General features: G+C 33.0%; 1 protein-coding gene across 1 annotated transcript in view; it reads left to right on the forward strand.

Annotated features, from left to right (window-relative positions):
- The window catches only part of Sec63 (SEC63 homolog, protein translocation regulator), a 64769-nt gene that overhangs the window by 20364 nt on the left and 21846 nt on the right, over positions 1-22559 (forward strand). The window contains exons 2-12 of the mRNA XM_047558453.1: positions 3578-3677; positions 6936-7050; positions 8229-8341; positions 14909-14970; positions 15579-15637; positions 16783-16833; positions 17828-17936; positions 19627-19721; positions 19821-19953; positions 21246-21338; positions 22038-22192. Coding sequence (XP_047414409.1) covers positions 3578-3677; positions 6936-7050; positions 8229-8341; positions 14909-14970; positions 15579-15637; positions 16783-16833; positions 17828-17936; positions 19627-19721; positions 19821-19953; positions 21246-21338; positions 22038-22192 — 1085 coding nt within the window. The remainder of the gene's footprint in view (positions 1-3577; positions 3678-6935; positions 7051-8228; positions 8342-14908; positions 14971-15578; positions 15638-16782; positions 16834-17827; positions 17937-19626; positions 19722-19820; positions 19954-21245; positions 21339-22037; positions 22193-22559) is intronic.

Raw genomic sequence — 22559 nt, forward strand, 5'->3', positions numbered from 1 at the left:
ATAGTTTGTTTTAAAACTGTATCAAACCTTAATGAGGGACTAGGGTTGTTGTTCAGTGGTAGAGAGCTTGCCTAGCATGTGAGGCACTGGGTTCGATCCTCAGTACTGCATAAAAATAAATAAATAAAATAAAGGTGTTGTGTCCATCTGTAACTAAAAAAACAAACAAACAAAAAAAAACAAAAAAAAATAATATTCCTAACATAATTTTGAGTTGCGCTGAAACTAGTAATTTTTATAAACTAGAAGTTGATAAATTATTTTTATACTTCTAAGTATCTCATTATAAAGCCTTCAGGAGGGAATTTACTTGTGATAATTGTGATAGTTCCTTTGACTTGAGGTCTTCAAACAAAGATTTGGTATGTGTATTGTGAATATTTAGTTGTCTTAAAAATCTAGATGATAATATGTAAGCCATAACCTGTAGTAGATTTTTGTAATTTTTTATTTTAGTGCTGGGGATTGAATCCAGGGACACTGCTACCGAGCTACATCCCTCACTCTTACTTTGAGATAGGGTTTCAAAGCCTGAGGCTGGCTTCAAACTTACGGTCCTCCTGCCTCAGTCTCACAGGTACAGGTGTGTGCCATTGTGCCTGACCTGTAGTGCTTGTTGATTGGATTAAATATTCTCCTGAAAGATTAAGAGTTTTTGTGTTGAAAGAGTGTGGCATATAAGGTGCAAGTATACATTATGCAAGAATATGGGGACTGGAAGTTATGTGTCCTTTTTTCTTGGTTAGGGACATTAGGAGCACATCATTCCTTTGAATAGATCAAACTCTCTGGTTCATAAGGAAACTTCAGCTTGGTTCTTGTAAAACCTTATCAAATGTTTCCTTGATTTTATACTTGAAAATGTGAGACTATAGAGGCTTAATTTAATGAAATAAAATTAAAAAAATCACCAGTGGTATTTTCAAAAGTATTCATAATTAACCATAAAAGTCAGAAAATTTAATATTACTGTGATCTCATTGTTAGACCTTATTCAGTTTTGACACATTAGTGATGTTCTTTGTAGCAAGAGATCCAGTTCAAAATCACATGTAACCTTTAGTTGACCTGTTTCTTTAGTCTCCTTTAGTCTGAAATAGTCCTTCAGTCTTTCCTTGAAATTTAAACGTTAAAGGTTAGTTACTTTGTAGAATGAACTTTAATTTGGGTGGTTTGGTGCTTTTTCATGATTAGATTCAGATTTTTTGTTAGGCAGGAATTTCAAAAAACAGTCTATGTTCTCATTGCATTCTGTCAGATGGTATAGGATTTCAATTTGTCCCTTCATTGGCATAGTTCACTGATCACTTAAGATGGTGTCTGTCAGGTTTTCTGTCTTAATTTCCTGTTGCTGCTATAACAGATTACTACAAACTTAGTGACTTAAAACAAGTTTGTTCTTACAGTTCTTAATATCAGGAGTCCAGAGTCAGTTTTGGAGGGCTTAACTTATGGTGTTGTTAGGGCTGGTTCCGTTTGGAGAATTTGAGGTAGTTTGTTTCCTTGACTTTTCCTCTTTTAGAAACAGCCTGTATTCCTGGACTTGTGTCATCTTCCTCATCTTCAGAAGGGTACCAACTACTCCAATCTCTGTTTCCTTTATATCACCTTTTCTGTCTTCTGCCTCCGCCTTAGAAGTATTCCAGTGATTTTATTAGTCCCATTAGGATAATCTCCCCATTTCAAGATCCTTAATTAAGACTTATATAAAGTTCATTTTGTCATTTAAGATAATGTATTTAATGGTTCCTGATATTAGGATATCTTTGGGGGCTCACTTGCCCACTGTAAAGTCATTCTTTTCCCTTTGGTAATTTCTTTATTTTTTTATTTTTTGCAATGTTGGGGATTGAACCTCATGCACACATGCTGGGCAGATGCTTTACAACTAAGCTACATTTCCAGCCCAACCCTTGGTAATTTATATTTTGTGGGAAGGTACTGTGGGGGTCCTTGGTTTCTGTTAATAGAGAATGGTGTTTACAAGCCAAGATCTAGGTGCTAGAAGTTTTCACTATTGTTGGGATTTTGCTGCTGCTAGGCCTGTACTACAGACGGAGCTAGGGAATATATATGTGTGTATGTAGACCTATATTTGTATTTTTGTATTGAAAGACATTAATTTATACTGTTAACTTTCAATTCTCCATGAATTCATTCTTCAGTTTTTACTACCTTCGTATTTGTCACTATCTTCTCTGGCAGAGAAACACTGACTCCATTTTTCTTAGCACACTTTTTTTGAACAGTCCCCCTGTGTATATATATCCCAGTCTCTTTCTGTCACTGTCCTTTCCCCTACATGAAACCGTTTTCACATTTGGTTCTGATACCTCCTGCCAGATAGCTCTTCTATGTACATGCCTTCTTCAAAGCATGTAGTAATAGGGTAGTACGTGCCAGCTTTGGAGTATTCTGTTGTCTACTAACTTCTTTTACTTTATGTGACATTTTATTTAAGGGATTGTAGTTTAATAAATTTTTAAAATGTTAAAAATATTAATATTTAGAATTAACTAGCTGGACTCAGTTTTGTTGATACCATTCAAAACATCGTAGTCAGGAGCCAGATGAACACATGCCTTCTCTCCATCTAACCACACTAGTATCATAGAGTTTCTTCACAGCCTGTTTGATCTTGACATCCACATGAGTCTAAGTCTTCTTGTCTGATCAGGATGAGGGAGAACTCAATGGTATAATGATCGAGCTTGTTTCTTGTGAGGTAACTCTTCTAAGGATATTTAGGTTGCCTTTAGAGCCACAGTGTATTGAGGCCACTGGAAGGTGGGTGACATGTAGATCTTCTTTTTTGTTTTTATTTTTATTTATTTGTGATTGTGGATACCTTTCAGCAGTGCTTTCTTGCCTTTAAAGCCCTTACTTCTAATTTGGTTCTGGAATGGGCACACTCTTCTTTGCTTTCTGTACCATCTTCTTGAAAAGGTAGATTTTTATCTTAAAACTTATTGAAAAGATGTTTTAAATCTTGGGTGAGTTACTTAGTCTAAGTGTGGTTAGTTTAGTAAACACCACATTATGTTTTAGCTTTAATTCCTTTTATTGAATTATAAATTTTTCATGGTGACTAAAATAATAGCTTTTGTCAACAATCTTATATAAACCTATCTTAAGTTCTTATGGGAAGATATTTTGGTAGGCAGTTATTTTCATGTTTGAAGAATATAATTTCTGCTTAGCTCCTTACTAAATCATTTTAACTATTTGATAACTCCTGTTTCTTTTATTGAAGGAGAGATTACAGGAGAGAATTTCTCAGAAGTAATGATTATGTGACTAAATATTTTGGGTTCAAGTTGGTTTTAACGTTTACAGAGAAAAGTCAAGTCTCACATGAAAAATAGTTCCCTGGTAGGTAAAAGTTTTCCAAATAGAGCATTTTTTTCTAAATGGCAGAAAATTTAACCTACCTTGTAAATTTTTATAGAGTTATTTGAACAACAACACTTTCATGTTCCAATAAAATATTAGCATGGTAACAAAGGTGAGTATGGTATTAACTGTGGTTTTGCTTTCACTATGAGAAATGGTTTAACTCATTTTTCTTTCTTGACAGAGCAAATTCGATTAAAGAATATCAGAAAAGTATATGGAAGATGTATGTGGTATCGTTTACGGTTGTTAAAACCCCAGCCAAATGTTATTCCTACAGTAAAGTAAGTAATGGATTTTAGTAAAAATTATGCTTTAGTGCTTAATCTTTGTTATCATACAAAATAGGGGTTGAAATGACTAAGACATGCATTTGAAAAGAAATTGTAGCCTGTAGTAGAGGTAAGATATAATTTGTAAATTTGGGAGCTATCTGAATAGAATGGTTTAGAAGTCCAGGGGGAGGGAGGATGAGGAGGAAAATGAAGTTTAAGTCTTGAATGAAGATGTCTGCACCTTGTGCTACAATTTGAGTTTTGTGTTAAAGCTATAGAGGAATTGTAAAAAGATTTCAAAGGCAGGGAGGTGACATGGTCAAGTTTGATTCATGGTGATAATTAGAAGTTTATTGAGTACATATTGTATACTAGGTGCTTTTTATGTTATTTGCTTCTGTATTAACCTCATGGTAAATGTTTGTGCTTTTCCTCAAACAAAGGTAAAGAAAGATGTGATAACTTGACTAAGGTCATGCAGCCAAAGACTGATATCTTAGGAGATACTGCAAATAAACAAATAATTATATTAGAATTAATAAGTGTCTTAGTCTGTTTTCTGTTGCCGTAACAAAATAACAATAGCTGGATACTTTATAGAGAAGAGAGGATTTTTGGCTTAAGGCTTTAGAGGCTGAAAGTCAAAGATCAGGCAACCCTGTTTGTTTTCTGGTGTGAACTTCCTGGCTGCATCACAAAATGGTGGATGGCATCATGGTGGGAACAGGTAGCAAGAGGTAGAGAAGACATGTGGCGAGATAGGAAATCAGAGTTATTTAGGGGCCAGTCTTGCTCTTTTGTAACAACTAATTGTACCAAACATGAGAACAGCATGAATTTTTCTGAGGATGATACCTCTGATGACTACCTTCTGCTAGGCCATACCTCTCAAAGTTTTAAATTAAATTTTATGAAGCAGCAAGGCTAATATATATATATATTATATATATATATATATAAAATGTATATATGTATATATATAAATCTCTCAGTCTTCTTATAGTTTAGAGACTATAAAGTTCAACCACCTCTAAATATTGCCACATTGGAAACCAAGCCTCTAGTACCCTTGGGGGTCAAAGCACATCTAAATGATAGCAGTAAGGACTGGGAGGCGGGCACGATGTCATGAAAGAGTAAAAGAAGTCCTACTTTGTCTGACTCAAGACAAAGGCTTCCCTGACAGATGTAAGTTCACAGCTGAGATTTGGAAGAGTTATTAATAATGACCCATGGCTTATATGAATTGATTTTTTTTTTTAACTACCTGTCAGGTACCTTCTAAATTCTTTATACACTGAATCTCATTTAATTCTCAAACTCACTCTGAGGAAACTGAGATGTAAAAGACTAAGCAACTTGCCAACTGTTCTTAGTTAATAAGTGAGGAAGCTGGGAGTTGAGCTGAGGGAGCTTTAACTGAAGTTTGTGTTTTCGATTTCCCTATCCCTAGATAGCCAGGTAAGTGAGGGGATTTTCCACACGAGTTTCCCTCTCCTCTCAGGGCGTAGGTGGACATATAGAAATGATAGGGAAAATAGTTTGGAGTTGCCTTTATTAAGGTTTAGAGTATTGTTTTGACCAAATGAAAATAAATTTATATCTGATTGCTAGCTGTGTTTAAGCTATCCTGGGATTGGTCAAGATTGAATAGTGTTCTGTCCAGATGTCCAAGGAACTTGGAGTGAGTCAGAAGAGAAAAGTCATATTTTGTGCTTCTTTGTGTCAGTAATTATAGTCACCCTTTGATCATTTTGGTAAAGGTTAAGGATTGCTCTTTGGAGGATAGATCATTTGACTTTAATATTTAAGGAAGAATATAGTTTGGGTGGGCAGTTATAGGGAATGGGAATTTTCAGTAGAAGGATATGAGAGAACAAAAGCATGATGATGAGGAAAGCTTAGGGAGATGGAACTTGTATTGTTTGGAAAATCAGGGTGATAAAGGTTAAGTGGATAGGTTGAAACGAGATCATTTTAGATATTTCCAGGTTAAGAGGCTTATTCCAAATGATGAATATGATTAAACTGTGTTCCCGCTCCAAGAGTTTAGACACATGGCAAGTTTTCTTTGTAGTTCTAAAAATAAGTCCCTCCAAATTTACTTGATTTGTCCTTCTGTGATTCTTTTTATGTTTTTGCTAACAAATCCTGTTTGGTGTAACAAGTTGTTATCCAAAGAGCATAAAAAAGTAAAAATAATTCAATGGCCTCAGCAAAAGGTAGCCATCAGTACAATGATTACTTTATATGTTTCTAATTTTTTTATTTATAGAAATTGGATTATATTTTAATTATTTTGAAAACTTTTGTCTTTTAAATACAAGGGAAACAATCTTTCACAGGAAATTTTACTTTTAGTGGTGAGGAAGTATTTCTGTATATAGTTGTAACATTCAGTAATTTTTGGATGGATATTTGAGATATTTGTTGTTTTCTTTTGTCACTACATATATTCATAACTACCCTTTTATACTCTACATACTTCGTACTTCGTTTATTCCCTTCTAAATTTCTTGAAGTGAAATGGATTGATAGATTGAAAGTATGTTATTCTTTAGGCTTTTAATACCTTATTTCCAGATACCCTGCAAACATCTGGAGGGAGAAGAAATAAGTTCTTTGTCAAATTATATGTTGTTTTATATTTTTAAAAAATTTTAACTAATGCACATTTTTATCTGTATTGGCTACAAAATGTTACCTTGTATGGCTGCATCATAGTTTACTTAATTCTCTATAAGTGGTTTATTCATTTAGTTTCCTATAAATGGACATTAGGTTATTTCCAAAGATTTACTACTATAGACAGTAGTAACCAATTACTTCTTTTAGCTTATCTTACTAAAAATATAATTGCTAGGTCAAGAGCAAATTTTTTTTTTTTACATTAAGTGGCTTACTGAATACTTAAAATTTACATATTTTGGTTACTGAATATATATTTTGATCTAACTTAAAGAATCAAGTAAGTTAATAACTTGAATTAACTTCTGGACTTGAAATTCTACAAATAGTAAACAGAAAATATATTACTTGAGAGGCACTATACTCAATTCTAGAGAATTCAAAAGTGAGAAAAATACCATCCTTGCTGTAACAGTAGTTTATAACTCCGCAGCTGTAGAATTTGAGTCTGTAGCATAGTGATATGAAACTAGTTTTATTGTTTTATACCTTGACCTTGCTATAATGTCATTAGATTCTTCATAAAGGAAAGCTATTTACATGTATTTATTTATACTTCATGCATCTTTTTCTTAACAGGAAAATAGTTCTACTTGCAGGATGGGCATTGTTCTTATTCCTTACATACAAAGTGTCCAAAACAGACCGAGAATATCAAGAATACAATCCTTATGAAGTATTAAATTTGGATCCTGTAAGTTGTATTTTTATATAATGTACATTAATTTAGGTACATCTAAAGATCTACATAGGTCTACATCTAAAAGAAATTGGACCATACCTAAAGAAATCAGATTTTAATCAGCTAAATTTTTTTATTAAAATAAGATATGAATTCATTATCATTCTAACATGTGTATGTATATATATATGTATATGTATTTTTTAAGCTGAAGCTATTAATTTCCATATTATTAAGGATGGTTTATAATTGCTAAAATGTAAGAGTATTTGAAGAATAGAAGTTAACATTTTTAATAGACATCGGTAAGATTGGTTTAATGCAAAGTTAAAAAGAATGAGAGGGCATTTATGTTGTGAATGATAAAAATCTTGTGCCTTTGTGTTGATTGACACATAGGCAATTTGTTAAGTCTAGGTTGGGGGATCTCATTGAAAATTTGTCTTTTGGGTGTATTGTTAGAATGTTAGAACTGAAATTATAGAGATCATTTATTTAGGCTTTTTCTTTTTTTTTTTTTTTCCAAAATAGAGAAAATGAGGCTTGGAAAATTTGTGTCTTCTCTGGTGTTCCATATCTTCTTAGTAGCCAAACTAAATCTAGTGCTCTTTCCATTTTTCCCCAAACCACTTTTTTTTTTTTTTAACTTCTAATTTGCTCAACAGGTGGCTTGATCCAGAGATTTATGTAATACAGAGTAAGGAGTGAGTTCCATATTCTAGCTTTCTGCTTTGTAGAAAAAAGTTTGCATATAATCTGATTTTTCTTACTGTAACAACTGTTGTTATGGCAATCAGGAGTTTAAGATGAGATGGTTTCCAGTACTTCTCAGATTATAAGGAAAGTAAATCTTTGATTTGAGCATTTTTGAGCTAGTCTTAATTGACTGTGGTCATTTTTTGATAGATGTCAGTATACTTTTATTTAAATGTGGCATTCTTTGGTTTCATTCTAAAATCATCAGTGCCTAGTACTGTAGGACACATTAGTCTCAGTACAATAAATATATTGGACAAAATAAGTGTATTTTTATTTTTAACTGTGTGGGGTGAAATTTATGGGGCAAAATATATTGGATGAAATGTCAGTTTCTTTTGTCAGAATATTGAGTAGTTCATATTCAAAATAGGTTGGATTGTTTCTTTACCACATTGTGCTTGCATTTACCAACACAAAGCTTTTCCTTTTAGGGAGCAACAGTTGCAGAAATAAAGAAACAGTATCGTTTGCTATCACTTAAGTATCATCCAGATAAAGGAGGTGATGAAGTTATGTTCATGAGAATAGCAAAAGCTTATGCAGCGTAAGTACCATAGGACCTATTATGCATTTTGTAGAGGGGTAAAGATAGTTTTCTGCTTAATAAAATACTAAGTAAAATAGGTGTCATACGCTTTTATTAAATGCTGACCTCACATGCTGTGTCATTTATGGAACTGTGCAGCAGCCCTAAAATTGTAATTTAATGAAACCTTAATTTTAAGTAACTGAATTGCCACTGAACGTAGTGCTCATGCCATGTGAACTTAGTTAAATTAAGTAGTAAGTGATGAGTTCATTGACCTCCTTTATAAGCATCCCAGGTGGAAGAGAGTATACTCATACCTTGTTTTCCTTTCTTTTTCATAATATCACCTTAGCTTTATTGATTTATCACGATGTATCAAAATATTAATAATAGGTTTATACACAAAAACGTGTTCCTATATTCATTCTTTCAAACAGACATTTTAAAGTAATTTTCTTTTTTTTCTTGTTTTCATTTTGAGACTTTTATTAGACTAGTTCTGTTTCTCTTATTTTGGGCAGTGTAGTTCCCTCATGTAAACTACTTAAACGTATGTTTAATATTTACTTTTAGTAAACTCTTCATTTTTGGTATTTTTTACAAATTCATTGTAGTAGATTACTCCTAGTTTATTGTTAAATACTAGTTAAGATGTGAATTATTTTTAAGGTTTTGGTCCCCCCCCCCCCAAGAAATGTTTTATTTTAAAAAGTTTTCAGAATTGCTAATCATATTTTCCTTGTTGGCATTGATGTGGTGTATTGTTATTGTTAAGAAACATGTTATTCAAAAGTGCATTATGTGCACAGGCATTTATTTATGTATTTATAAACTTTGAGGAACATTTTTGCTGTCATTTTTTGTGGTGCTGGGGTAGCTTTAATTTTAGTAGCTTTAATTTTAGTGCTTTTGGTGCAGGTGTTTTTCCTCCCTCTCAGTCTTCAAGTATTATAACAAGTTTATGCTTTTGCTCTCAGGTTGCTGGCCTTGACTTTATGATGTTCAGTACCTTTTTTAAAAGTTCAGAAAACTTAATATAAGGCTTTTAGTTTTAACTCAGTTATGTAATAAAACTAGAGAATATTTTGTAGGTAAAATATTTTAAATAGTTGATGGCTTATCAGACCAATGAAGAAGTAAAATGATAGTGGGACCCAGAACTTTGAGATTTTATAACTTGTATGAGTCCAATTAGATTAGACAGGTGTATATTTTATTAAATGTAAGTTCTGAATAATTGAAGTCTTATAACCCCAGTTTAACTTAGGCAGCCTAATGCAGTTTGTTTTAGAATTTGCTTTGATGATTTGTTATAATTTCTTTTCCTTGCCTATTACAATAAACAGTTTTTCTTATTTTTCCATGCCAGATAGTAGCTTAAGTAGTCTTGTTATTTTTAAGGAGTTAGACCATTGAATTCTCTGGTTCATTCTTCTGAACATAGTTGAGATTTGACTTTCAGGTGTAAAACCTGTCTTTAACTGCTATGTAGTAAATGGACAGTATAGGTGTTACTTTGAAGATATTTTAGTTTTTTTTTTTTATTGTAAACAAATGGGATACATGTTGTTTCTGTTCGTACATGAAGTAAAGGCATACCATTTGTGTAATCATACATCTACATTGAGTAAGTGTTGGATTCATTTCTGTTATTTTTCCTCCCCCCCCCCCCTTATCCTTCTATACGGTCCCTCCTTCCTCCATTCTTGTCCCCCTCCCACCCTTCATTATGTATCATCATCCGCTTATCAGCGAGATCATTCGTCCTTTGGTTTTTTGAGATTGGCTTATCTCACTTAGCATGGTATTCTCCAGTTTCATCCATTTGCCTGCAAATGCCATAATTTTATTATTATTTATAGCTGAGTAATGTTCCATTGTATATATATACCACAGTTTCTTTATCCATTCATCAATTGAAGGACATCTATGTTGGTTCCACAATCTGGCTATTATGAATTGAGCTGCTGTGAACATTGATGTGTCTGTATCTCTGTAGTATGCTGATTTTAAGTCTTTTGGGTATAGGCCAAGGAGTGGGATAACTGGGCCAAATGGTGTTTCCATTCCAAGCTTTCTGAGGAATCTCCACACTGCTTTCCTGACTGACTGTACTAATTTGCAACCCCACCAGCAATGTATGAGTGTACCTTTTTCCCCACATCCTCTCCAACATCTATTGTTGCTTGTATTCTTGTTAATTGCCATTCTAATTGGGATGAGATGGAATCTTAGGGTAGTTTTGATTTGCATTTCTCTTATTACTATAGATATTGAACATTTTTTCATATATCTGTTGATTGCTTGTAGATCTTCTTCTGTGAAGTGTCTGTTCATTTCCTTAGCCCATTTGTTGATTGGATTATTTGTATTCTTGGTGTAGAGTTTTTTGAGTTCTTTTTATATTCTGGAAATTAGTGCTGTATCCGAAGTATGAGTGGCAAAGATTTTTTCCCACTCTGTAGGGTCTCTCTTCGTATTGCTGATAGTTTCCTTTGCTGAAAGAAAGCTTTTTAGTTTGAATCTAGCCCAGTTATTGATTCTTGCTTTTATTTCTTGTGCTATGGGAGTCCTGTTAAGGAAGTCTGATCCTAAGCCGACAAGGTGAAGATTTGGACCTACTTTTTCTTCTATAAGATGCAGGGTCTCTGGTCTGATTCTGAGGTCGTTGATCCATTTTGAGTTGAGTTTTGTGCAGGGTGAGAGATAGGAGTGTAGTTTCATTCTGCTGCATATGGATTTCCAGTTTTCCCAGCACCATTTGTTGAAGAGGCTATCTTTTCTCCTTTGCATATTTTTGGCCCCTTTGTCTAGTACGAGAAAATTGTATTTATTTGGGTTTGTGTTTGTGTCCTCTATTCTGTACCATTAATCTACTTGTCTAGTTTGGTACCAATACCATGCCATTTTTGTTACCATTGCTTTGTAGTATAGTTGAAGTTCTGGTATTGCGATACCCCCTGTTTCACTCTTCCTGTTAAGGATTGCTTTAGCTATTCTGGGTTTCTTATTCTTCCAGATGAATTTCTTGATTGCTTGCTCTATTTCTGTAAGGAACATCATTGGGATTTTAATTGGAATTGCATTGAATCTGTATAGCACTTTTGGTAGTATGGCCATTTTGACAATATTAATTCTTCCTATCCAAGAACATGGGAGATCTTTCCATCTTCTAAGTCTTCCTCAATTTACTTCTTCAATGTTTTGTAGTTTTCATTGTAGAGATCTTTTACCTCTTTGGTTAGATTGATTCCCAAGTATTTTATTTTTTTGAGGCTATTGCAAATGCAGTTGTTTTCCTCATTTCCCTTTCAGCTGTTTTGTTGCTTGCATATAAAAATGCTGTAGATTTATGCATGTTGATTTTATAGCCTGCTATTTTGCTGAATTCATTGATGAGGTCTAGAAGTTTTCTGGAGGAGTTTTTTGGATCCTCTAAATATAGAATCATGTCATCAGCAAATAGTGACAGCTTAAGTTCCTCTTTTCCTATTTATATCCCTTTAATTTCTTTAGTCTGTTTAATTGCTCTGGCTAGAGTTGATATTTTAGTTTTTAAAAAAAGCATGTGTTCATGTGCTCCAACACTTGATTGTGTAACTTAACTCTGTAGAGCCAACTCAGGGTTGCTTATATATAATTTAATGAAAACATTCTCTACATCAGGATTTATAATAATCTGGGTCTCCGAAATTATTTACACAATTTATTTTATTTTTTTAATAGTACTGGGAATTGAACCCAGGGCCACAATACCACTGAGCCACATCTCCATCCCTTTTTTAGTTTTTGAGATGGTCTCAAAATGTTGCTGAGACTGACCTAAAATTTACGATCCTCCTGGTTTAGCCTCCCAAGTCATTTGAAAACTAAGTGTACTTTTTTGCTATCTTGTGAAAATATTTCTTCATTGCCTCTCAACTTGGAGGTGTGTAGAAGATGTGTGCTACTGAATATTCTGTTATATTGCCCACAATATTCACAATTTATATGAATTTGTAACATGCATTTTCCCTAGAGATGTGGTGTCATAGAGTTTATTAGATTCTTAATAGGATTTATGTTGCCTCTTTCCAAAAGTTAAGGGATATAATCATGTTTAAGAAACTACACTCATGCTTTTAAAAAATTATAATAGCATCATTGGTCTTGTTTAAGCTTATTATATATAATTCATGCTGAAATCACATGGCTTATTTAAGTACTGCAACTCTTATTTTTTTTTTTTTCTTTTTTTTGGTATCGGGAATTAAACCCCCAGGGATGTTAACTACTGAGCCACATCCCTAGCTGCCTTTTTAAATTTAGAAAAAAATTTTTGAGATGGGGTCTTGCTAAGTTGTTTAGAGACCTCTCTTTGTTGAGGCTGGCTTTGAACTTGCAGTCCTTCTGCCTCAGCATCCTGAGCTATTGTTACCACACCTGGCAACTTTATTTTTTAACATTGAAACATTTTATTTGTGTGTATGCATGACATCCCTGGAGAAAAAATCCCACGATTTTCCTTCGTGTGTGTTTTCATTTTTCTTCTTCAGAAGAAATTGTTGGAAGATTTACCAGCTCTAATTGTCAGAACAGTGAAAGCAAACCCATGGGATGGAAGTAGATTATTTTTCCATTTTTCTAGATCTTTGAATTGCACATCAAATCTGAGGCTGGTCATGCCATACTTGTCTTACCTGCTTGTGAAGTTCACAACAACTTTCTCAGCTCTATGATCATCAGTGATTTAAATTTACCATTGTAACCATGCTTCATCATCACAGAAACTCAATGATGTCTTTGGATCAAGGTTTAATGAGAACTTGGGGTTTACCTCTCTTTTTGACTTGTTGAAGCTCTTGAGAGCTTTAGCTAGGACATTTATGAACACTCTCATTGTGGTGTGGAAAGTTAACATTCACTCTTAGGAATGCTTATACTGAAGCACTCATAGGTAGTAAAAAATGATTTGCTTTCTTAAAGTGACTTTAAATAAAGTTGCTGATTTGCTTGAATCATTTACTTGAAAAAGTTACTTGAATTTGCTTTGAGTGTCTGACATGGTGCCTGTCACAGTGCCAAACCACAGTTTGATGAATGAGTTAATGTCATTTTAACCAGGTGTGTACAGTTTGCAAAATCAGAATTGCTTTTATGATATGAGCTGTGCATAAAATTTCAAGCTTTTTGGGCATTGAACAGAGAACAGCAGTCCATTGCTACCATCTTTAGCAAGGCAGAAGGGGACAGATGTTTTGGTGAAAATGGTCAGTTTAGGAGACAGAATAGTGAGAGAAACAATAGCTAAAGCTTGAGGTTTGGTGGACAGTTGTATAGGGAAACCAAAGCAAAATATTTTGAGAAACATCCCTCTCTCTGTAGAAAAGAAGTCTTAGCGTTACTCTTTATCAGTTTGCAAGCAGATACTCTTCACTGGCTTCTGTATTTTGCTGTGGCATTGGGTCAAATAAGTGAGTTACTATTAAAGAAGAACTAAAAATGTCAAGGCACATATCATTGAAAACTTAGTGTACTTTTTTGCTATCTTGTAAAAATATTTCATTGCCTCTCAACTTGGAGATTTGTAGAACAAAAACTATGTTGCCTCCTAAGTTCTGGGGAAAGAAATAGATTTGAAAGTAAACAATCTTTGCCAGAATGCCTTCCTTATCATTGATCTGTTTTTTAATGGGTTTGCCATATCTTCCTTGACTACACTGTAAAGTTTTGTTTTGTTTTGTTTAAGGTTGTGGGGATTTAACCCAGGGACATTATTTTTTAGTTTGAGGCTTGGGCTCACTAAGGTGCACAGCCTGGCCTTGAACTTTCCCTGCCTCAGCCTCTTAAGTAGCTGGGGTTATGGGTGTGTGCCACCATGCCTAGCCATTGTGAAGTTTTTTGAAGAAATTGGGAATGTATTTGAATGCTTTTTAAAATATCTACACTGGAATCTGGGATAATACCATCTTGACTGCGTCTTAAGCTTTGTGTCTAATGTCTCTCTAATGACCTGCATTTATAGCTAGGTGTTCAAATATCACTGTGTCGAGTTCATCTTGCTGGACTGGGAATCTATTGGTTAGGAGGTATTCTATTCCTCTTGTTCTGTTGGCAAACGGCTTGTAAGAAAATTATGATCTCATCAAAATTCAAATGACTTTTTCCATATCACTGGAGTTTTTACAGGTGGTGTTCTTTGTGTTCTCAGTGTTTTGGAGGGACCTACCATTATGCATTATTTATATTTTTAAAGACATGTATTTATCATTATAAATTATAAATATGCTTATTGAAGAAATTTTGGAAAATGTGAGAGTATAAGGGAAAAATAAAAATCACTTATAGTCCTTGCTTTTTCAGAAAATGTAGAGGCTCAACATGAGAACTCAGGAGTTAGCAAGGACTATGTATCAAGACTTAGTAGTTAGCAATCTTTGCCTACCCCCTTTTTTCCTGATATCAGAGAGACTTTTATCTTGATTTTCTCAATTACTGTCTTCTAAGAATTGAGTTTGTTGGTTAATGGAGTTTGTCTGTATGAGTATATATTTTTCAGATGTGACTTTCTAATGCTGCAGTTTTTTTTTTTTTTATTGCTAGTTTAACAGATGAAGAGTCCCGGAAAAATTGGGAAGAATTTGGAAATCCAGATGGACCTCAAGGTACAGTATATGATGATTTTAAAATATTGGTGATAATGGTGCATATTATGAAAATGCCGACTAGATTGAAGGAGCATTTTGATTTTCCTAGTTTATGACTAGGAAAATTATAGTCACATTAGTTACACATATAAATTGAGTTCCCTTTTATTTAAAATTTTCTTTCTGAAGACTAGTTTGAAAGATAAAACTTAGATTGATTCAGAGAGAAGAGCAGTAACTGTCATTGTTAGTCATTTCCAGTTACTAGATAAAAATTAGGTGAAAAACTCTTTATTTATTTATTTATTTATTTTTTAACTAATAACAGACTTTCTCATATAACCTTGACATATAAAAGAATTTAGGTTTTCTAGAAACTTTTATACGTAAATAAGTTTTTTCTTGTTTTTGAAAAACTTGTGTACTTAAATGGTTTTTTTTTCTTTTTAAAAAAATTTGCATTTTTAGATATAAAATATCCCTTAACTTTTGTCTAATGAGGACCCCCACAATGTAATCTTTCTCTAGGTATTTTTGGGAAGGGGAAAGGATGTAGAATTTTGAGATATAAAAAAATGAAAGTAAAAATAGGTTCTTCAGAAACTATGATATTCTTCCTATTTTAGCCACAAGCTTTGGAATTGCCCTACCAGCTTGGATAGTTGACCAGAAAAATTCAATTTTGGTGAGTACACTTAAATAAGACATATCATGATGTGTTTGTGGTAATCTTTGTTGTATACTGTGTGTTTTGGTATAATCTAAAGAATGGCAAAGAAAATACTGGTGTACTGTTCTTAATTTAACTTTATATTCTATATTTTACATAATGGAGAAAAGAATTGGTTCCCATTATTGGACTGCTGGTTTGGGGTAGTATGTTCTAAAAAGTATTTTCAGATCAGGTCCTATTTTTGATTTGGAGAATTACTGGTTTTTATGGGACCTGTTTATCTTAAGGACTATTCAGAATTGAAATTATCCTTTCTTTCACCTTTACTCAGGCTAAACTAATTTTAATGTATGTCGTTAAATAATATTTATTCCATATGGTACTTCAGAAGGCAGTAGGGCATCAGACTTCAATCAGTGATAGTTGGTATAGGGCTGAAAATTTGGGAATTGTTCAAGAATAGATGATTCCTTACTTCACTTGTCTTGAAAGTAATTGTCTAGGAACTATTTTTGAAGCAGTATATTAAAAAAGGCCATCTTACGGCATATAGAAATTGATTATGGGGTAGATAGTTGCTGCCATATAAGTGTGTTTGTCATGCTTAGGGTTACTTTGTGGGAATAATAGACCTGAGGAAGCTACAAGATTTAGGATCAAGCAGTAGGGGAAAAAATCAGTAGATTTTTGTTAGCAAGCAGAAAATTATGAAGTGTATTTTCATAGGCAGTTTTTTCAGGGGCTTCTTATGTCATTTATTTCCAGGGCACTAACTACTTGTAAGGTGTGGGTATATGAAATACTTGACTGGAAGGAAAACAATTTATAAAAAACATTTTGCTGTTATCTATATTTTGTCAGTAAATAGCAAATTAAAAGGTAATTTATTATGGTGGGTAAGAGCATAGGCTCTGGAATTTACTAGATCCACCACTAGCTGTGCCTAGGACAACTGTGCGTACTGCATGTACCCATCTACAAGAGAAAAATCATAATGGTTCCTTTCTCATAGAGTTTGATAATAAGGATAAAAATGAGATAATACATGAAGAGTGCTTTTAACAGTGCTTCCCTATTGTAAACCTCAAAAGAACTGTTCATGGACATTGTTATAATTTACCTGATAAAGGTCATAATTTTTTTCTCTTCATTTCTAGGTTTTACTTGTGTATGGATTGGCATTTATGGTTATCCTTCCAGTTGTTGTGGTAAATTCTAGCTCTTTTTATTGACATTTCTTTTTCTTGTTTTGGAAGGCATGTTTTGGAGTCTAATATTTTAAATTGTATTACAGTGTACTTCATTAATCCTTGAACTTAAGAATTATATACTTAGCTTACTTTTAAAGGTCTTCTAAAAGTGAAATTGCTTGAGTTATATAAGTGCCCATCTTTGTAATCCATAAGTTAAACATACCTGAGATTATACAGATATATTTAGAGTTTAATATAAAAGTCTGTTTTCATTATGTCCTCAACTTCATTTCTGTCAGGGTTAATAATCACTCCTAACTTTGTTTCCTTTTTCATATTTTTTCTATGCATTTATGTACATACAAACTTTTTTTTTAAAAAAATTTTATGTAATTTTATTGTGTGTATTGTTCTGTGACCTTATTTGCTTTACATTTGGGGCACAGCATATAGAGCAGCCTCATTTTGAAAAAACATAACTGCGGAGTACCATAATACAGAGATACCATAAAGTTTTAAGATTTTTACCACTTACTTTTGTGACCTATGTGCTTTCTGATCTTGGAGTTCATCTGGGTCCCATAGTGAGGCTAGTAATTAATCTGTCTTGCCTTCATAGGATTGTTGTATGAGAGCCAATCATATGAATTATTATGAATGAAAGTTTCATGTTTGCTGTGAAATCACTTATTGAAATTTATTAAATATGTGCTGTGTATTGGGAACCAACTTACTGTTTATAGCACTGAGTGGTCTTTTTCATGTTTTGTTTTTAAACAGTTTTTATCTAAAACCTAAGTTCTTTAATCATACACATGTAGTAACTTAGATTTGTACTTAGGCTTTTGGCAATATAAGTTTGTTCTAAAGCTCAAGTGTTTTTATTGGTTTGTAAATCTTATTGGTTATGAATTTTTTATGTTGAAATGTTAAAGTTTTGTTCATTTTGCATCAAACTTAACATTTATTAATGTTATCTCTAATTCTTGTTTTATTGTTTGTGATTTAGGGTTCTTGGTGGTATCGCTCAATACGCTATAGTGGAGATCAAATTCTAATACGCACAACGCAGATTTATACATACTTTGTTTATAAAACTCGAAATATGGATATGAAGCGTAAGTAAAATTAAGTAACTGCGAAATTAGTTACATGACTTTCTGAGTCATTTATGTGGAGTTGATACATATTCTTTAACTCTGTACTGGAGAAATTGCAGTTAGTTAATTAAACCATATTAAATGGTAAAAATAGGGGTCTTGGGTGTGTTGAAAGAAAACTGCCAGAATATTTCATTCCCAGGGTCTTATTTAAAAAACTAAAAAATTTCTTCTTGGGGAAGAAGAAAGCACCATGCTAAATATTTTCTTTGATCCATAAAGCTAACTTTCTAAAGTTTATCCCACTGGAGAATGCATTTTTGTTCCAAAACTGAAATGAACTTCTACATTTGGGATTTGCCAAATTTACTAATTTTCTTCTTCTTCTTCTTCTTCTTCTTCTTCCTCCTCCTCCTCCTTCTTCCTTCTTCCTTAGTTGTAGGTGGACACAGTACATTTATTTGTTTTGTTTTATTTAGTTTCATGTCCTGTTGGGGATCAAACCCAGTGCCTCACACATGCTAGGCAAATGCTCTACCATTGAACCATAACCCCAGCCCTACTAATTTTCTTGATAATGAGATCTTGTGACAGTGGATCCTATGACAGTGTGTACACAGATAAAATTTTTTAGGAATGAGTAGATATTACTTCTTGTGCATACATATTACTCTTACGTTACATTGAAATATTGCTATAGAAACTTTTTTCCTTACTGAAAATGTTTCATGTTTATAATGTTTTAATGTTTTTCTGTTTGTTTGTTTGTTTTGTTTTTTTTTCCTTCATGATCTTGATTTCTGAGACTGGTTCTTAACCTTACATAGTTAATTCTGTCAGAAAAGCATTATTTAGCTGGTGGATTTGTTTTTATTTGTTTTCATGAAAGATAGTAATGGTAACTGTTCACACATCCATTGTGTTTGCTGTATGTCAGGCACATGTAAAGAAACTCAAGTTCAGAGAGAAGAATACTGCTGTGTCTCCTTTAACTAGGAAGTGATATAACTTTAGGGTCTAGGCACATTAACATCTGTATAGTTCTGCTTTTTGTGTGTATTTTAAATGTATTTTCTGCAGTAAGGTAAGATTGATGACTATAGTGCCGGTCCTTAAAGAGCTTACAGGCATTACACTACGATGCTAATATATATAGCTGGGAATCATGCGTATTTCAGTTGTTTTTCCACAAAACCCTCTAGGGTTCCATCCTTTTCTGGAAATTGCAGTGTATTTATGTTTACTCAAAGGTCTGAGAAATCATGCAATGAAGAAATCTTCAACTCTTTTTAACCCACTATTTCCAGTGTATTTAACCATAGGGCCCCCTTTTTTCACATAACAGTTATTAACATCACACAGAATGCTAATGCTCTGTAGAAAATTCCTGTGAAACAGCTGGTTAAGTCTAGAAACAGATGCTATTATAAGTGATTTTAATGTATCCAGTTGCTTTGGTGCCTTTAGTTTATAATACATTTCTGTTTACTTTGGAATAGGCAATATTGTCCACATGTTACGAAATAAAATTTTCTTTTTTATGGGAGAAATTAATATTTTTCAGTAGTAGAGTTCAGATGATTTTCAGCATGGTGTGGAATTAGAAAAGTACCTTAGTGTTAAGAAAGTATCTCAGGAAGAAAAATTGATAAACATTTATTTACCTTTTTTTTTTTTTTTTGTTCTTTTTTCTGTTTTGTTTTCACAGGTCTCATCATGGTTTTGGCTGGAGCTTCTGAATTTGATCCCCAGTATAACAAAGATGCCACAAGCAGACCAACAGATAATATTCTGATACCACAGGTTAGGCCCATCTCCCATATTCCTTGATGACTAGTTAAGTACTAAAGTGGATGCTTTTTTTAAGTATATATTTTTGAATAATTATTTTATTTACTTTAGCTGATCAGAGAGATTGGCAGCATTAATTTAAAGAAGAATGAGCCTCCACTTACCTGCCCATATAGCCTGAAGGCCAGAGTTCTTTTACTGTCTCATCTTGCTAGAATGAAAATTCCTGAGACCCTTGAAGAAGGTATTTGTGATTCTAATATCTACAGGGTTTTAATAGAACCAAAGTAACAGATTTAATTAGACCTCATGGTGCAGTGGTTTTGTCACTGTTCTTTTTCTCAAATAATTGCTCAAGGACCCCGCCCCCCTTTAAATCTATATGCTACATAATTATTTGATGTAGTTTGAAGGTCTAAGTTGGACGTTTTGGCAAATATTAAAATTTAGTATTTCACAGTGAGAGAATATTTTGAAGGAAAAATGTTTAGTTAATTTCGGATTATACGAAGTTCCTAATGGTGTTATAACAAGAACTTTGTAACCTTTTTAGAAGAACAGGAATGGATTTCACAGCTAGTATCTCCACTAAACATTAACCCCACCCACACACCATCCCTCCTACCAGTGTTCTGAGTAGTATCTGTTTGATCTTTATTTAAAGCTTCATATTGTCTCTCTCTCTTTCTCCCCATTTTTCCTTTCCTAGCAATAAATGTGTTTAAATGAAATCTTACCATTCCCCCACCTCCTTTAAGCTAATAATGTATTCAAATGCTTCTGAAAGCAAGACTACTTGAACTCAGTAATCTCATGCTTATTCTATCATAAGAAAGATGATTTTTGATAGAATGAAGGAGTACTATTTAGGCATTGTCACTAAAATTGCTTTGAAATTTTAGTTATTCTGTTGCCAATGTTCTGTACAGATATGCAGCCATCTTCATTTTTACTAGTCATCTTTAAGAAACAGTGAACACTTTTTTTTTTTGGGTTGGATACCAAACCCAATAGTAGTTCATACTTTAGTAGTTAAGACTTTTATATGCAGTAGAAACAACTCTGCCTGCCTCAGTTTCCCTCGTCTCCCTCTTCTTTCTCATCTCTATTTAATTGACATTTATTCTCGTCTTTGGAATTAATTATACTTATAGGAACTTAGGAGCACAAAAAGAAAATTCTTAAAGTTCTCAAATACAGCAAGATTAAGATTAAATTTATGATTGACTTTTAAAATAGGAATCAACTTCTTGCACTTAACAAAATAATATTAAAATTTCCCTTTTAATTTTAATTTTCCACAATTAACTTCTTACTCTTAACAACATGATATTAAAATTTCCCTTTTAATTTTCCACATCCGAGTGAGGGTTTTCTGACCATTGACTGATGCAGAGGAGAAACTTTTCCCTTCAACCTTGTGAAATCCTGTGAAAATGTTTGTGGGACAAATTAGTATTAGTAGTGTTGGCCTATGATGATAAAGATGCTTCACTATGAAATTAGAATTGTTTCAGGTTTTTTATTGTTTTGCAGATCAGCAATTTATGCTGAAAAAATGCCCTGCTTTGCTTCAAGAAATGGTTAATGTAATCTGCCAACTAATAATAATGGCCCGAAGCCGTGAAGGTGAGGAGGAAATGTAATTAATTGTTTTACTTTTTCTCACAAGCATATGCAGATTATACTTCATAGTTTTAAGATTTATGTGCAACTGATTATAATTCTCTCTACCAGTTCAATCAACTTTCTCAGTTTTGCTCATGATTTTTCTCATTATTTCATTGTTTTATTGTTTGCTCTGCAGATTTAATATTTCCTTTTCCTCCTTCTGATTATTCTTAAAGTTGGTTTATTCTGTACTTTAACAGTGAGTTTGAAAAATAATTCTTTAACAAACGTAATAATGATTCACCTGACATGTAAAATTTTTTGTATGAAAGGAAAAGAATCAGGGAATTGTTGCTCAGTAATGGAAAAGGAGAACCTTAAAAAATAATATAGTGCTTATGGGTTGCTGTGGGATGTTAGTTCTTGCATGGTATCAGTATATTCATGATACTGATAATAACTTATAATTTATTGTTACCTGAGTTGATGAAAGTTTTTGTATTAAATCAATGCTTAATTGCTGCATAATATACATTTTACTGTTTGTATATTTTTAATATCTTCTCCAGTAATTTTTAAAGGAAAATCAATACCATGATCTTAAAATTTGTGTTAAAGATGTTAGTGTGAATTTTGGTTTTATGATGAATTGTGTACTCCTGAACATGTAAAAGTCCAGCCCTGTCGTTTCTTTTTTTTCCCCCTGTTCTTTCTAAGAAAGGGAGTTTCGTGCTCCAACTTTGGCATCCCTAGAAAACTGCATGAAGCTTTCCCAGATGGCTGTTCAAGGCCTTCAACAATTTAAATCTCCTCTTCTGCAGCTCCCCCACATTGAAGAGGATAATCTTAGAAGAGTTTCTAATCATAAAAAGGTAATTCTTTTCTGTTTTTTTGCAATTTGTCATGTCTCTTAAAAGTAATATGAAAGAAAATTCTCTAGAAATGATTCCTGTGAATTTCTTAGATTTAGAATATCTTATGCATTCTGAAACTGTCTTTCAAGTGGTTCTGTTAACATTTTCTTGATCTGGTAGTTTTTTATAATATTTTACTATTGTAAGGTTACATGACTTGGGGGTCAGTGCATTTTAGCAGTTGATACTTTACTGCATATATTGCCAAAAATAATTTTATACTATACTTTTTATTCATTTCATTCTTAGCTTACAGGTTAAGCAATGGTCTGTTGGTGGAGTATGAATAAAAAAAAAACGTTAAACATTTGAAAAAATACATGAA

This window comes from Sciurus carolinensis, chromosome 7 (genome assembly GCF_902686445.1).
Source record: "Sciurus carolinensis chromosome 7, mSciCar1.2, whole genome shotgun sequence".
NCBI classification, from domain to species: Eukaryota; Metazoa; Chordata; class Mammalia; order Rodentia; family Sciuridae; genus Sciurus; species Sciurus carolinensis.